This window comes from Biomphalaria glabrata, chromosome 15 (assembly GCF_947242115.1).
Source record: "Biomphalaria glabrata chromosome 15, xgBioGlab47.1, whole genome shotgun sequence".
NCBI classification, from domain to species: domain Eukaryota; kingdom Metazoa; phylum Mollusca; class Gastropoda; family Planorbidae; genus Biomphalaria; species Biomphalaria glabrata.
This window is the reverse complement of record NC_074725.1, coordinates 6,797,780-6,815,930: the sequence shown is the minus strand read 5'-3', so window position 1 is coordinate 6,815,930 and position 18,151 is coordinate 6,797,780. Positions and strand designations below refer to the sequence as shown.

Here is an 18,151-nt window from a genome sequence, read left to right as displayed (position 1 = left end):
TAAATAGTCCCAATCAAAGACATAACATGTACCACACTTAAATTGACAATCTGATTAAATGGTCCCAATCAAAGACATAACATGTACCTCACTTAAATGGACAATCTGATTATATAGTCCCAATCAAAGACATAACATGTACCTCACTTAAATTGACAATCTGATTAAATAGTCCCAATCAAAGACATAACATGTACCTCACTTAAATTGACAATCTGATTAAATAGTCCCAATTAAAGACATAACATGTACCTCACTTAAATTGACAATCTGATTAAATAGTCCCAATTAAAGACATAACATGTACCTCACTTAAATTGACAATCTGATTAAATAGTCCCAATCAAAGACATAACATGTACCTCACTTAAATTGACAATCTGATTAAATAGTCCCAATTAAAGACATAGTGTATACCAGTGTGTGTGTGTGTGCGCGCGTATGTTGCGTCTGTGAATGCTGTTCAAGTTTGAAACCTCACTGTTATTGTCTTAGTAGTAACACTGAGATGGACATTTGTAGTCAAACCAGCAAGTCTCCATCTATTTAGACCAATAATATTATCTTATTTTATTTTATCATAACAAGCAAGCACTTTAGTATATTCAGTGTTCAGAATAAAATAAATGTTGATAAGCTTGTTGTCCAAACATTTCAATGTTTATGTTAATTGTTGCACACTTCTTACCACAGCAGAATCATTTTTTAAGCGTTAGTAGAGTCAAGCGCTTGGCTTCTGAACCTGAGGTTATGGGTTCGAATCTCGGTGAAGACTAAGATTTTGTTTGTGAGAAAGTAAAGGCGGTTGGTCGTTGCGCTAGCCACATGACGCCCTGCTCGTTAACCGTTAACATCATCTATTCTATAGACCTCATGGTCTGAAAGGGGATTACTTACTTATAACCAGTAGAGTCACGCCCCATCCTCGTCTTCTACATGAATTTGGTAGGGAAATAATAAGGACTATACTTAAAGTTATACTTCGAAGTCTTGTTATATTCAAACATATTTGTATAAGAACAGTCGCCTGTAAGCGATACACAACTTTCCTATAACGTGTACGGAGTTAACTAGCGTCACAAGTTCGATATGCACCCATGCCTCATCGATCCTCTAAAATAGGGTGAAAAGAAATGTATTTGATATTTATGTCGATTTAATGCCCATTTTGGCGCCCCTTACGCAACGTCGCCCTCGGAGGATGTGCCATCTCCTTGATGCCAGTGATCTCAGTACCCTTTTCCCACACCCTAGCTTTCGTGCTTGCAGCATGCTGAGAGGGCTGTGGTCCAAATCTCTTTCTGTGGACCAGTGGAGAAAGGGGTATCTGGGAGAAGGTTTTCCGTGCTGCCTTTAGGCGCTCAGTAAACACAACTCTGCTCGAGTCGGGTGTCGACTCTCGAGCCTCCTTGATAGGTAGCCAGTGCCAGGCTTAAGCTTACTTAGCCTCACATTAAAATTGAAATAAAAATATTAAAACCCATGTTCAGTTTTCGGCACATTTTACAGTTTGATAATTAAATTATTAGGCCTACCCCGTCATCAGATCGACCGAGTGGATATTAACAACTGACCTTGCAGACATCTTTGAGGCCCTAAACATCCCTGAGAGATTCTCGTCACTTGTCATAGAGTGGTACTGTTGCAGATCCACCAAAACATCTGAAAATTTCTTCAATGGACACTTGGACTGCAGTGAATAGTGTTTCCCTTTTCATCCATTTCGATCCTGACAGAGTCCTTTTTTTTTAGATAATATCAAAATAAAATACGCATACCAAGAGTTGCAATGACATGGAGGCAAATACGAAGAAAGCGCAAACACGGACGTCCTCGTATAGCTTGACGCCACACTTTCAAGTAGGACCTTATAGTAGTGCACACCAGGTGGGAGGAGGCTTCAGACATTGCTAGTGACAGATCTTTGTGGAGACTGCCATGCGCCAAACTATACGGAAAGATCGAAGTCTACTTAAGAATTAAATGCAAGGGCTATGACTATAATTTTTTTTTTAAGGAAAAGACGAGAAAAGGATCAAAAACTAATTTACATATGCACATATATTGGATCCATGGGTGGGCCTTTCATTGATAGTGATAGCCATGACTAAAAGACAAATAAGAATGGAGAGTGACAAGAGTGAAACTGTCAAACAAACTCAAATATAGCTGCAGATTTAGGAGGTAGCTCTTTTTTTCTAAAAGCCGACAAATTAATCGTGATTAGAAAATACATGTTGTATTTAAGAACCGACAAATTAATCGTGATTAGAAAATACATGTGGTATTTAAGAACCGACAAATTAATCGTGATTAGAAAATACATGTGGTATTTAAGAACCGACAAATTAATCGTGATTAGAAAATACATGTGGTATTTAAGAACCGACAAATTAATCGTGATTAGAAAATACATGTGGTATTTAAGAACCGACAAATTAATCGTGATTAGAAAATACATGTGGTATTTAAGAACCGACAAATTAATCATGATTAGAAAATACATGTTGTATTTAAGAACCGAAAAATTAATCGTGATTAGAAAATACATGTGGTATTTAAGAACCGACAAATTAATCGTGATTAGAAAATACATGTGGAATTTAAGAACCGACAAATTAATCGTGATTAGAAAATACATGTGGTATTTAAGAACCGACAAATTAATCGTGATTAGAAAATACATGTGGAATTTAAGAACCGACAAATTAATCGTGATTAGAAAATACATGTGGTATTTAAGAACCGAAAAATTAATCGTGATTAGAAAATACATGTGGTATTTAAGAACCGACAAATTAATCGTGATTAGAAAATACATGTGGTATTTAAGAACCGACAAATTAATCGTGATTAGAAAATACATGTGGTATTTAAGAACCGACAAATTAATCGTGATTAAAAAATACATGTGGTATTTAAGAACCGACAAATTAATCGTGATTAGAAAATACATGTGGTATTTAAGAACCGACAAATTAATCGTGATTAGAAAATACATGTGGTATTTAAGAACCGACAAATTAATCGTGATTAGAAAATACATGTGGTATTTAAGAACCGACAAATTAATCGTGATTAGAAAATACATGTGGTATTTAAGAACCGACAAATTAATCGCGATTAGAAAATACATGTGGTATTTAAGAACCGACAAATTAATCGCGATTAGAAAATACATGTGGTATTTAAGAACCGACAAATTTATCGTGATTAGAAAATACATGTGGTATTTAAGAACCGACAAATTAATCGTGATTAGAAAATACATGTGGCATTTAAAACCGACAAATTAATCGTGATTAGAAAATACATGTGGTATTTAAGAACCGACAAATTAATCGTGATTAGAAAATACATGTGGTATTTAAGAACCGACAAATTAATCGTGATTAGAAAATACATGTGGTATTTAAGAACCGACAAATTAATCGTGATTAGAAAATACATGTGTTATTTAAGAACCGACAAATTAATCTAGATTAAAATATAGACTATATGGTGTATTTAAGAATGGACAAATTATTTTAGATTAAAGTATAAATTTGGAGACAGACACCTCATTATCATATTAGAATAGCTAATCTGATCCGTTATTCATCTAGATCTAGACTAACATCAAAATGCAGAGACACCACTATGGACGTTATAAAAGTCATGATTCTGTTTTCAAGTTTTTAAACAGAGGATTAAAATAAGTAGCTTAATATATAAGCCTATAGAAACCATTAGCACGTGGCTTTACATTTTATAAACTTCTTTCAAAAGATTGAAAATATAGATTTTTTTTGGTTTCGATGCTTAAGTAATTAAAACATGGCCTCTATATGTGAGTGGTAAACTAAGTCTAGGGATGACTGAACGCTGGTCGTTTTGGCGCTGACCTTCTAGGCGCCAAAAGTTCTAAAGCTAGGAAAAAAAGCAACAGATCTATCTATTTCTAATAAACATTTTTTCAAAGCTTATATCAACTCACTCTGTCTTGTAGAACGTGTTTACACGTTATTTCTCCCATACCCATTCTCGGAACAAAATTTAAAAAAATACTCTGAAAGACACAAAGATAAAGGCACATTCCTCGTCCCATATGCTAGGACAAATTTATACAAATACTCCTTCTTCCCTAGTGCTATTAGGGCATGGAATGGGTTGCCTGAGCACATACAAAACATGAATCAATAAAAAAAAATGTAAACAATTATTCAATTAATTACTGTTAGTTTTTTTTTTTTTTTTGATGCCTACAAGGGAAACTAATTAGTAAGTATTCTTCAGTTATTGACAACGTTATTACTGCCTTCTGAATTCTCTGACAAAGTTGATACTTTCAATAAATACTTTCAATAATTATGTATTGTACCTAACAAAACAATAATACCCAACTAGTCAAGTAATTATTGGTAATTAATTTGGTTCTATAATATCAAATAAAAGAAAAAAAAATTGTATATTATTGAAAGATATAGGTTTAAAGGCGGAGTTCTTTCACTTTAAATAAGCTTTAGTTTTCTTTTTTTTTTAAGGATTTTTTAAAAATATTTTGCTTGATTTTTTTTTAATATTATCCCTGCCTACACGTTTGTTTTTTTTTAATTTAATTGGCTAAAACTCTTTGCAAGTGACACACCAGGCTTGTCAATTATGCACAAGAGAAATAGTATTTGCGCTTGACACAGTCTGACCCCTTTAGCTAACAGTCGCCAAGAGGATGACTCTACTGTCATATCCCTTATGTCCTCCATCCCGTTGACATTGGAATGACCGGTTACCTAAAGGCCACTTCTCCCGGGCGCCCTAAAAAAAAAAAACGAAATTGAAAAATCCTACTCTTCTAAGTCTAGCTCTAAAGGACCTGTCATTAGAATATTATTGTGTCTGATATTGAATAAGGGAAATAACGTGTAAATTATTGATAAATATAGTTTTAAGGGAGGAGTTCTCCCCCTTTAGATAAGCTTCTCTTTTTTTTCTAAAGGATTTTTTTGTATTTTGCTTGTTATATTATTAATGGGAAAAAAATTGCCCACCATACAGACCACCATGCAGCCCACAAGCCCACCATACAGCCCACTCATAGGCGTATATATTTTTTTTTGGTAATAAACTTTTTTACTTCGCTTCATTTTAAATTTAAATTTCCTTAATAAATATGCACGACATTTAAATCCGTGTAAAAAAAAAAAATAACACAAAAAAAAAACCCCACAACAACCAATCATATTTGAAATTCATGAATTTTGGAAAATAATCAAAACAGTGTCAAAACAGGGGTCTACTTAAAATTGGAAAACATGACAACGAGGTCTACGAGACCAAAAAAAAAATAATTGGAAAACCTCTGCTCTGTACCATTGTTCACAATGACTGTCCCCAAACAAGTGTTTTCATATTTTTGTAGATTTTGATTTGCGCCACCAACTTGATCAGAGAATGGGTGCGGGAGAAATAACGTACACAAACGTATATCTGGAAATTGTGTTCCATTCACTACATGCATGAACTATTAACTGATACTTAAGTCATAGTAAAACACATTTTTTTTTTTTTACCTTTTCATTATTCTATCAAGCTGAAACTGTGAACATGAGCTCATACACCTTGACTACAGATTTTGTCACGATTTCAGAAAAATTATTTGATTGATTATTGCATTGATTAGTTTTTGTTTTTGTTTGTTTTTTTGTTAATTTGTTGTTGATTGTCTTCTTATCTTATCTGAATACAGACGTTACATAAAAAAAAAAGAAGATGATTACGTCATACGCGTCAAGCATTTAGTCATGCATATTAACCAAAGACCTGAATTCTGCTAAGTCACTAATTTTCCTGGCTAGCTTAGGCAACCCATTACATGCTCTAATGGCCCTAGGAAAGAAGGAACTCAAGAAAACTAACATCATCATCATCATCATCATTTTTTTTGGTTCCTCATGGAACATAGGGCCTCGACAAAAACACGCCACTCACCACGGTCTCTTGCTAGTTCCTCATGGAACATAGGGCCTCGACAAGAACACGCCACTCACCACGGTCTCTTGCTAGTTCCTCATGGAACATAGGGCCTCGACAAGAACACGCCACTCACCACGGTCTCTTGCTAGTTCCTCATGGAACATAGGGCCTCGACAAGAACACGCCACTCACCACGGTCTCTTGCTAGTTCCTCATGGAACATAGGGCCTCGACAAGAACACGCCATTCACCACGGTCTCTTGCTAGTTCCTCATGGAACATAGGGCCTCGACAAGAAGACTAAGACTAAGACTGCTTTATTGATCCTTACGGAAATTTGTTGTGATTACAAGGACTCGTTTCTCATATAAAGACAACACAACAGAAACATACACATAAATACAACAGACAACATGAAGAGTTCATTCAGCGACTACACACAGGTATCTTGGTGCATTTCATGTTCCCTGATCAATGAGTGGCGGTGATAGAGTCTGACCGAGTGAGGTACGAACGAGTTTTTGTACCGCTCCGTTCTTGTTTTGATTGACAGCAGTCGCTCACTTCGCGACGACCTGGCGTAGTTCTGATGGAGCGGGTGGCCGTTGTCTTCCAAGATTTTTTCGATTTTTCTTAGGCACGTTTGTTCAAAAAGTTCCTTTAAATGTGGTAATGTTGTTGTCAGGGTTATGTTAAGGCCTTAGCTCGTTTGCCCGAGCCCCTGACATTCAACCAGGCACCTTCGTGCTTACAATAAATAAATGACTCACTGGTAACAATATAAATATTTAATGATATAAATATAAGTATGATGACAAACTAATGGAGTAATGACATTGAATTTGAAACATATTAATACTGTCAATTTATTAATTAAACAATAATTCTACACCTTGCTATCCCACAACGTACACATTAATGTTCGAAACCACAACACAACACACTGCTGTCTCTAGTCACCAGCGTAGACTTCCAATCCCAAACTAACTCCCTGTAAAGACAAAGTAAAGACAAACTAAAAAGGTCTAGTAGACTATCACTATGGCATCGAAACAACTGCGAAATGCAGTTATGCCTTAGATACTCACCCTAAACAGGGGAACACAGAAGAATCTCAACAAACGTTACACCAGCAGAACAAAAACACTCCATCAACTTACAAGCAAGGCAACAAAAAGAAAGTGCGTTCAAAAATAGTGCACTTAATACACATTGGTGCTAGAATGCCATAATCTACGCACCGACAGTTGTGAGTGTAATTTTTGATGCTTTTTTAATGATGTTTTCTAGACGTTGCAACAGTTTAGATGAGGCGTTGCCTTGCCAACCACTTATTCCGTATGTACAGTTGCGCTGTAAAATGTCTCAAGGATCTTCTTGTTTAATTTAAAACTGTTGAGTTTGTATAGAAAAAAGAGTCGCTGGGCTGTTTTCTTTGTCAGAGTTCCAAGGTGGTCTTCCCATGAAAGCTTGTTGTTGATGATAACGCCTAGATATTTATATGCCTTTACTTGTTCTATAGATGTAGTGTTTATTTGCAGTTCACGTATAGTTTGTTTTTTCTTTCTAAAATCTATTATAAGTTCTTTAGTTTTTGTTACACGCCACTCACCACGGTCTCTTGCTAGTTTTATGGTTTCCCAGCTCTTCCCGGTCCTCTCGGCTTCTCTCGGCTTCTTCAAGTACACTGCGTCGCCATGTTCTTTTTGGTCTTCCTCTGCGTCTTGTTCCCTGGGGGTTCCACTCTAAGGCCTGCCTAGCTCTGTTGCTGGTATCTTTTCTAAGGGTGTGACCAATCCATCTCCACTTCCTCTCTAAGATCTGCACTTCTATATTTTTCTGTCCACTCATCTCACACAGTTTGGTGTTTTCTACTTTGTCGTACCAGTGTACTTGTAGGATATTTCTCAGACATCTGTTGATGAAGGTCTGTACTTTTTTTGTTGTCGCTACAGCTGTTCTCCATGTTTCAGAACCATACACTAGGACCGCCTTGACATTAGAGAACTAACAATTACCATTTATTTTTACCGAACATCAAAAATATCCTTCTTCAATAGGATCGTTGTCATGCAAAGGTAAGACAAAAATTATTATTTATTTGAGGAAAAAGTAGGAATCATAGACTTATATATTAGATCTAGACTGGAAACCGGAAACAAATTCTTATCCGCTTTTGATCGATTCACAGACCTATATATATATTGATTTTTATGTACGTAACTCTTTTTCAAGCTCCAATCAATCTTTTCTGTCTTAGAAAAATAATGATCTTTAGTTTTCAAAGTTTAGAAATAATGCAAAATCATTTCTCGGATTTTCTTTAGAATGGGCTATTAATCACAGAACTATATATTCACGCTAATATATAAAACCATTTCCATTTAGTTTCCGTTGAGATAATGTTTCAAAAATCCTAGATTGAAATAATTCATGTTGATTTTAATCATCTTATGTACATTTAAATAGTTTGATTACCTAGATCTTTCTAGATTATATATCTAAAAATTGCAAAAAAATAATAATTAAGAGACGAGAGTACTCACATTTTTGATGTTCAATTACTAGATCTAGATCTATACATTAAATTATGTTACATAGGTCAGGGTTGAAAAATTTTTTTACTTCTTATAACTACTTTACAAAACAACTCCTTGTTTCAACTTGTAAAAACAAAAAAAATCACATTTTTTGTAGTTTTTAAAGATCTCCATGTCCAGTCTAGATACAATATATGGTCTATGGTAGAATTTTTATTTTTTTTTAATTGTTTCGTTTCTGACTACTGAAGATCACACGGTGTTCAATTAGTTTTTTAGCAATTCACTGAATGCTGAATGGGGATTTCCACGATGATCTAAACCAGAGGTTCTCAAACTTTTTGACCCAGGGACTCCTTTGTGTACCCCACGGACCCTTAATTGAAAAAGCTGTCTATGATAAATGCTAATTATATAAGTAACAAATGTTGTTCCAAAAAAGTTTTATGTAGATTATGACTTTTGATAAAAAAAAAAATTAAAAAAAAAACAATAATGACTTGGATAATGTGGATGCTATTAATGAGAGTATATATGCCCGGATCAATAAGCATAAATCTCTAGTCTTTTATTTGTGATGCGTTTCATGACGTCAATGAATCCACGTTGTACCAACTAACAAGACGAGAAAGCAGTCAACAACATGTTACAATGACCCATAATAAATGATATCTTCTTACCTCTTATAAAATACAGACGTTACTTCAAAAAAGAAGATGATTACGTCCTACCCGTCATGCATCTAGTCATGCATGTTAACTAATGACTTAAATTCTGCCAAGTCACTGGTTTTTCTGGCTGATTCAGGCAACCGATTCCATGCTCTAATAGCACCAGGGAAGAAGGAGCGTTTGTACACATTTGTCCTAGCATATGGGACGAGGAATGTGCCTTTACCTTTGTGTCTTTCTGAGTATTTTATTAAATTTTGTTTTTGTGTTTGAAGATTATGGTTCAGTGTTTTATGTATAATTGCTACATTACTTTTGAGTCTTCTATCCTAAGGGCTTTCTAAATTTAGTGATGTTACTAAAGTGTTACTTTAGTTAGATTTGAATTTGCTTTTGTTATGAATCTCACTGTTCTATTTTGTGTCTGTTCCAGATTCTTAATATTTTCTTGAGTGAGGGGTCCCAAACAGAGGATGCATATTCTATTAGTGGCCTAACCAAGGTTAAATAAAATTTTAGTTTTATGTTCTTATTTGATTTAATAGAAATTTATTTTAATAAACCCTAATGCTTTTTTTTATTTTTTGATAGTTTCAGCAATATGGAGTTTTCATTTAGAATATGTTTTGGTAATTGTGATGTCCCTTGTTTAACATTGGTTTAATCTTTAAGTTCTTCGGTTGTGAATATTTCAATAGGCTGCTCCTGCATTAGTGTGCAATCATCTGTGAATGGAATCTAAGTTTGTCCACGCGCTAAAGGGTTCAATAGTTCATATATATTTAGTTATGAATATCCAATTAAACTTTTTTGTTATCGAAATCTTTGGTTTAGGTCACCATAAAATAAGAATTAATAGACATTAAAGAGTAGTAACGAGCGAGTTGATTAGTATTCAAATAATCTGATCAGATAAACTGGCTTTTACTGAAGAAGTTTTTAAAAATGTTAGACAGTTCTCATCTTTCATCATACGAACTCCAGGGGTCCGAGAACCACAGTTTGAGAATAACTGAACTAAGCAAGATCAAGATATATAAAGAGAGAGAGATAGATAGATAGATAGATAGATAGATAGATAGATAGATAGATAGATAAAGAGATAGATAGATAGATAGATAGATAGATAGAGAGAGAGAGAGAGAGAGAGAGAAAATACATATTGCCAACCATGTAGAAGTTATCAAAATGAGAGCTTAAAAATAATTTCACAACTTTGTAAAATATGTAGATACTATATAATCACTGTACAAACACATTATCATCCTTTCTATTAGTTATGGATTTACATAAGCACATAACAGTGTAACGATAATGTTCTTGACCAGTCTATACATTTCTATGTCAATGCGTCAAGACTTCTTTCTTTTTTTTTCTTTTTTAATTCACGGGACATAACTCAAATTATGTTCAGCCAGATTGTCAAAGCAGACGTGGAGTTGTATCTTCATACCCATGAGGTAATCGATTACATTTCTAAGAAGGAAAAAAAAAAAGCGAACACATCCTAAGTGCAGGGCTCCAGAAATAGTTCCTAACAAATTACATCGATACCGACAGACCACGTGACAACTAAACTTTACATAGAAGATTTACTTTGGTATAAGAAAAAAAAAATACAAAAAAAAAAAACACATCTTGATAGGATCAACAAAATAGATTTAATAGTGGACATCAGTCACTTATCTGTTATGTATTTGAGATAACAATCATTTGAAAAAAACAATCATTTCAAATAACAATCATTTCAAATAACAATCATTTCAAATAACAATCATTTCAAATAACAATCATTTCTACACAATAAACAGATCGTCATGTGTAATTTCTATTTGATCAACATTCCGATCTCATCAAAAGGCTTTAACTAGCTATTCCATTTGAAGGAATAGTTCCATCTCCTAGTCCAACAATTCTTTTGTCAATTAATTCACCTTCGATCTCTTCAGAATGTCTTTTACTAACTACATCTTTTCCATATTCATGATCAACAATACCTTCGACATTTAATCTTCTTCCGATCTCGTCAAATTGTCTTTTACTAACAATTTCTTCATTTCCATTTTCATGATCAACAATACTTTCGCCATTTAATCCGCTTCCGATATTATCAACTGGATTGCTGTAAAAATGTGTGTCCCGAAATGAAACCAATCCACTGTTTCTGTTTGTCAGTGATGGCAGCTCACTTCTCCTGAAGATAGTTCTCTGAGCTCTTGAAGCAGCAATTACCCTAAAAACAAAGAAGTATCAAAGTAGAACAAATAATAATAACAATAACAATTATAAATCGCTTGAGTAAAATGATAGATTAATCGAGTATAAATATATTTTCAACCGCTGGTATAAAGACTCTTTCGTTCTTATTCAATGAGAACCAGGAGGCTAAGATATCACTTTAAAGGAATCCTTCATTTTTGCCCGAGATCGGCTGAAAGAAAACTCATTTTATTCACAAGAATGAAAACCTGATGTTGAACTTAATAAGCTTTACTTATCAAAAATTCGTTAAAAACAAGAAAAATACAAAATAGATAGGGATTGTATTTAAAACAAAATATTTATTAAAGATTCAACGCGAGACCAATAGTCAGAGTAGGCATGAACACTGACCTTCAACGTCGCAACCTGTGGGCAGTTAAGCTCGTTGCGTCGTCACAGGTCTGTACGACGTGGCAACGAGCTATTGGTCTCCATTGCCCACAGGTTGTGACGTTGAAGGTCAGCGTTCAATAAATTCAAAGTAGTTTTCCTTTTGAGACCAGGAGATATATTGGGGTGATAAAGAAAAGCTCACCTCTTTCTCAAGATATACGAGGATATCACGTGCCCGGCACAATAACAAACCACGTTAACCCATTTTTATCATATACTGGTCTAACGGAATTGTTTTCGAACTCAAGATTCTCAATGTCTATATCTTATACACCCATAAATAGAACAGGCGTAAGACTTTTCTTACCCAATCAAAAGCAGCGTTAGAACACAGACAAGGAGAGCACGGTCCATGTTGGTTATGGCTTTGTAAACAATCTGACAAGAGAAACAGAAAGTCTATTTAGTTATTTCTTCTAAAGTCTATTTAGTTATTTCTTCTAAAGTCTATTTAGTTATTTCTTCTAAAGTCTATTTAGTTATATCTTCTAAAGTCTGTTTAGTTATTTCTTCTAAAGTCTATTTAGTTATTTCTTCTAAAGTCTATTTAGTTATTTCTTCTAAAGTCTATTTAGTTATTTCTTCTAAAGTCTATTTAGTTATTTCTTCTAAAGTCTATTTAGTTATTTCTTCTAAAGTCTGTTTAGTTATCTCTTCAAAAGTCTATTTAGTTATTTCTTCCAAAGTCTATTTAGTTATATCTTCTAAAACAAAAAATAAAAAACGGGTTGGGGGGGGGGAAGAATTTAAAAACCCATTTATCAGCCCTGTTGTCTAAACAGCTGCCACAAAAATAAACGGACATTAAAGACCAAAAAAAAAACAAAAAAAAACAGTACTTCTACATAAAACACCTATATCACATTGGCGGTAGCTACTACGATAAACCAAAATAAAATAACTTTCGTTTTTGAACAGATTTTTTTTTTAGGGGCGGCGACTTCTTTTGTCCTATTTATAGAAACTCTTTGTGCCAAAAACTATGGAGAGCTAAAAAAATTCCTAAATTCTTGTGGAAGTTATCTCACAGACTATCATGACATTCTTTTTACATTTAAATTTATAAACTAGTAATATAGTCATCGAGAAGTACATCGAAGTTTAATTTATTAAGCGCTGGTTGTGAGTGTGTTAGGGTTTCATGTGTGAATGTTGTTCGTATTTGCATCTATATTGTTATTGTACAGTAGTTACGCCAGGGGTCTCAAACACGTGGCCTGCGGGCCATATGTGGCCCGTGAAACAATTTTGTGTATCCCGCGGCCACGTCCGCGAATTCAAAAAAAAAAGATAAAATTAACAATGACCACATATAAGCCGTGAAATGATTGACAACTGCACAAATCAGTAAATGAGTGTCCGCCCACTGCAAGCGAAGATTCTACGAAGGTAAGCTTTGTTGTTAGAGAGATGATAGCAAAGGCATCACGACCATTCACTGAAGGCCAGTTTGTAATTATCTGCCCCAAGTAAAAGAAACTCTTCGAAGGCATAAGTTTGTCTGCGAACACAGTTGCAAGCAGGGTCACCGAGTCAGCGACAAATATTCAACAGCAACTGATTGCCGCTGCAAAAGACTTTGTAGCATATTCCATTGTACTGGACGAGTCTACTGGTGTAACAGACACCGCATACTGTGCCGTATTTATTTGTGGGGTCGACGAAAACTTGAACATTGTTGAAGATCTATTGGATTTACTACCCATGAAAGGAACGACGACTGGAAGCGACGTGTTTCAAGAACTGGAAGCTTGTATTGACAGGTGTGGGCTACCATCGGTGGCTACGGACGGTGCACCAGCAATGTGTTCAGAGAAGATTGGTGTTGTTGGATTAATGGTAGAGAAACGGTATCAGCTCAGCTTGGCGGGACCTTTTGCAGCCATACACTGCATTCTGCACCAAGAAGCACTCTGTGGCAAAATGAATAACGTGATGGATGTTGTCGTGAAGACGGTGAACTTCATACGTGCACGGGGTCTCAACCACAGACAGTTTGTGTCATTTCTAGCTGATTTAGAAACGGAATACGGAGAGTTGCTGTATCATACGGAGTCAGATGGTTGAGTCCTGGAAAAGTGCTGCAGAGATTTTTTTAACTGAGACGGAAAATAGCATTGTTCATGGCAATGAAAGACGGAGACATACCTCAGCTCAGTGTTTTTGTCGGATCTTGCTTTTCTTACTAACCGCTGATTTAGAAGAATCGTCAACAGCAAGACAACTGAGTTTCTAAGTACATTATAACAAAACAAAAAACAACAATATTGCTGGCCTGGCATGGACGTATGTTATCACAAGCAGACAATGTGTGTAACATTAAGGCCAAGTTTAAATGCATTGTTCTTTTAATTTAAAAAAAATAAATTTACATACAAGTCGAAAATACTCAAATGTTTAACATATATTTTTATTAACACCAGTAATACTTTAGGCATATTAATAAGGACACATTTCTTAAAGCCTTTCTCTCTCTCTCTCTCTCTCTCTGTATATATATATATATATATATATATATATATATATATATATATATATATATATATATATATATATATCTTTCTCTCTCTTTCTTTCTCTCTCTCTCTGTATATATGTACATATATCTTTCTCTCTATTTCTTTCTCTCTATCTTTCTCTCTTTCTCCTCTCTTTCTATTTCTCTCTCTCTCTCTCTCTCTTTTCATTTCACAAAGAATTCATTCTTCATGTAAACACTTGTCAACAATTATTTCTGAGACGATTCCAATTTTGAATAAATATAGTCACCTTCCTTTCAACTAGCACTCTAGTATCATATGTTTCTTTTTTCTGATGTGAAACAACTTTCCGGCTCCTTCTTTCTAGTTCTCAAATATATCGTGCGGTCTTTTATACTCTCTTTCCACTTTTTTTTATCCGCCAATCTGGCAATGACTCACCTAAGCGCCCCCTTGTGACGTGAGGTTGACGCGGGTGAGCTGTGGACGCAACCTTACCTTGACAGCTTTCCCAGATGGCGCTAAGTTACATTATCACTGTTTGTGCGCAATTTCCCCACCTTCAATTTAACCTACCCCCAGGGCCGGTCTTAGGCTACTGCAAACTATGCGGCCGCATGTCAGCTTTCATTTAATAAAAATGTAATAATAAGGCGAATGTTAACATTTTAACCAAGACAAGAAGTTCAAATTCTTAATTTACTTTAATAGTCACTGGCATACAAATATAGATATAAATCCATCTCGACCTCTAAAGAAAAACCATAGGGATATTTTGCTAGTCGATAGTAAATCTACAAGGCAGATCTAATTGTTTATCAGCTTTTTGTTGAAAACTACTATCCACTGTAGATGGCTCGTAAAGCTAATTTGACAGTGATTTTGTACTTAGTAAAGTATGAATTAAATGCAAAGACGAATTTAATTTCTAATACAAAATTTTAATTTTCACTAATTATCCTTATCACAACCCAGAATAAGCCCATCACAATCCGTTTCGCATAGGGCCCCGCAATCTGTAGGACCGACATAGCCTACCCCTTAGACTATTGAAGCGTTGGGGGCACCACACTAGATCTGTTGTCCGTCTTTCTCCATCCCTTTATGTCTTTTGCTTTAGATATAAATTCTTTCATTGACAGGTCTGTCCATTCTTTGATGTTGTCTACTCTGTCCTCCTCTTCATCTTCTTCCTGGTACTATTCCCTGAAGGAAGGTCTTCGCAAGCCCCGAGGACCTAATGATAGAGTTTTAGTTTGCGTTTTTTTTTTACAGTAGTTAGCACATCATAGTGGGATCCAATTGCCTAACCCTGCTTCTTTCTATCTATCTATCTATCTATCTATCTATCTATCTATCTATCTATCTATCTATCTATCTATCTATCTATCTATCTATCTATCTATCTATCTATCTATCTATCTATCTATCTATCTATCTATCAATCTATCTATCTATCTAGAAGCAAATATTAATATGTCTGGTCAGTGGATGATAACCAAACAATATACAACTACTTTACTTCTTTTTAAAAAAAAAAACGTATTGCTTGATAGAAAGATAGATAGATAGATAGATAGATAGATAGATAGAAAGAAAGATAGATCGATTGATTTATTGATTGATTGTTTGGTTGATTGATGGATTGATTCAATTGCTAAAATTGTAGTTTTGAAACAGGTGTTAATGAATTAAGTTAAGATAATATGAAAAAGATAACCCTAACCCTAAGTCTAATCTATAATTCGAATCCATCCAGCCCACAAATAGTAGTGACATTTAATCTTTGTGTAAATTATAAAAATAACAACACAAAAAACTGACAATATGTATAAGTATTTAATATATAATTAAAATATCTTATTAACATATACATATATATATATCCCCTAGTTCAATAAATGTATAGATTAATGATAATAAATACACTTAATTCCATCTCAGTCATCCTGTCATAGCGTTGTCCCTCTGTAAGACAATTATATGAGTTCAATCTAACTTGAAATTACATCACACACACACACACACACAGATACACACCATAATTGGGGAGCTAAAAAAGCTAATCTTATAATAGAACTGATTTTTATTTCTGTTGTAAATTGTGTATCCTTATTCAGAGTATTTGAGGGTCGGCCTTAGGCATAGGTAAGGCGACCAGACGTCCGCTTTTCATAAAATGTCCGGCGGGACAGCAAATGACCCGCTTTCATCAAAGAAAATTGATCAATGTCATGCTTTTGTTTTAAAATCTTTCATAATTTTTTAACTAAACAAGGTTACAAAGACAGTTTGTGTGGAAACACAAACTCAAAATCGGCCCCCGATATGGTCCACCCAGGCAGGTAAAAAGGCAGGTTTCAATATATTCAGAAAGAATATCAGAATGAAATACTATCAATGGCAAATGACAAAGAAGAATGGAGAAAGAAGGTTGACAGATCTTGTGTGGTGCCCCAACGTTCCAGCAGACCAAGAAATAGTTAAAAGTGAAGGTAAAATTAAATCAGAACCTGGCCTAGCTGATGTCATATAATGATTATCTTATTGATTTAATTGTTTTATCTCTTATTCAAAGCCTCATAAGAAAAGAACATTTCGTAAAAAAAAAATTAAAACAAAATCCTTAGTCATCTGATTGTATGCTGCAGCAGACGCCCGAAATTCACACGATAATATGCAAAACAACTTATTAATTGTTGCTTTATATTATGTTCCACTTATATGTATATAAAATAGATTTGTTATCTTTAGAAAAAAATAGTAACCATTTTTTGGTAAATGTAGTAGTTAGTATATAAGGCCTTCCATAGTTTAGCAATACATATCCAAAAACAAGAACTAAAAATGTTTGCATAAATGTGTTAAAAATAAGCTGAGAAGGCTTCTCCCTTACTAAAAGAAAGCCTCCTGTGTTTGTTACTGTTAAGAGTGAATAGTTGTAAAAATGGTGTATTTTTATGAAAAAACTGCTTGCATAGTTGATTTTAAAAATTAAAATTATGACTTTTAGTAAAGAAAAAAGTAGCCGTTGCATCAGAACTTTGAAAGTTCTAAAATATCAGGATGTCGGATTTTCAATATCTTTTCTAGTTTACGAGATCTAAATGGGACGGACGTCTTTTACCATTTCTGGGGCCGCTCAAAATTTAAAGTACCACCTTGCAGCGTTTCCATCTTGATCCTTATTTCATATTCGATGCTTCATAGATTCATGTGTTAGAGGGATGTGTAGTGCTTTTTTCCTTCCTTTTCTCAGAGAACTGACTTCATCACGTTTTCTTTCTACTTCTGTGGTTCTGCCTGTTTTTCGCATGTTTCTCGCATGTTTCTCGCACGTTTCTCGCATGTTTATCGCATGTTTCTAGCATGTTTCTCGCACGTTTCTCGCATGTTTCTCGCATGTTTCTCGCATGTTTCTCGCAAGTTTCTCGCATGTTTCTCGCATGTTTCTCGCTGATTCTGTTCATCAATCCCAGTACCGATATTCCTTGGCTTGGCTTACTCTTCTGTTCTAGTCCATGACAGGGTAAAAAATGTAATTTTCAATGGGTTGGTCCAAGAAAGACTTCATTGAAGTACTTCTAGAGCAGCGGTTCTCAACCTTTTAAGCTCGGCAACCGCCTCGACCCCCCCCCCCCAAACACACACATACAGCAATAGAAGAGTAGACAATAACAATCCATATTTTCGATGGTCTTAGGCGACCCCTGGCAAATTGTCAATCGACCCCCAAGGGGGTCACGACCTATAGGTTGAGAACCCCTGTTTTAGAATGTCTAAATATTTGTTTAATATTTCATTCGCGGTCGCTAAAGTTACTTTTGCATATCATATAGTTTTCAATTAATGG

General features: G+C 34.7%; 1 protein-coding gene across 1 annotated transcript; it reads right to left on the bottom strand.

The window, feature by feature from the left end:
• Positions 1–10,805: 10,805 nt before the first annotated feature.
• LOC106058881 (uncharacterized) lies at positions 10,806–14,745 on the bottom strand. Its single transcript, XM_013216395.2, has 3 exons — positions 14,588–14,745; positions 12,126–12,196; positions 10,806–11,396 (listed from the first exon to the last, which is right to left on the bottom strand). Exons 2-3 carry the CDS (start codon positions 12,170–12,172, stop codon positions 11,027–11,029), a joined length of 417 nt encoding a protein of 138 aa, XP_013071849.2. The 5' UTR covers positions 12,173–12,196; positions 14,588–14,745; the 3' UTR covers positions 10,806–11,026.
• Between the last annotated feature and the right edge of the window lie 3,406 nt (positions 14,746–18,151).

Excerpts from the sequence above, each read along its gene's own strand:
- LOC106058881 (XM_013216395.2), bottom strand. The coding sequence starts at position 12,172 with ATGGACCGTGCTCTCCTTGTCTGTGTTCTAACGCTGCTTTTGATTGG. Across the intron at positions 11,397-12,125 it reads CTAACGCTGCTTTTGATTGG|GGTAATTGCTGCTTCAAGAG; the intron begins GTAAGAAAAGTC and ends CTTTGTTTTTAG.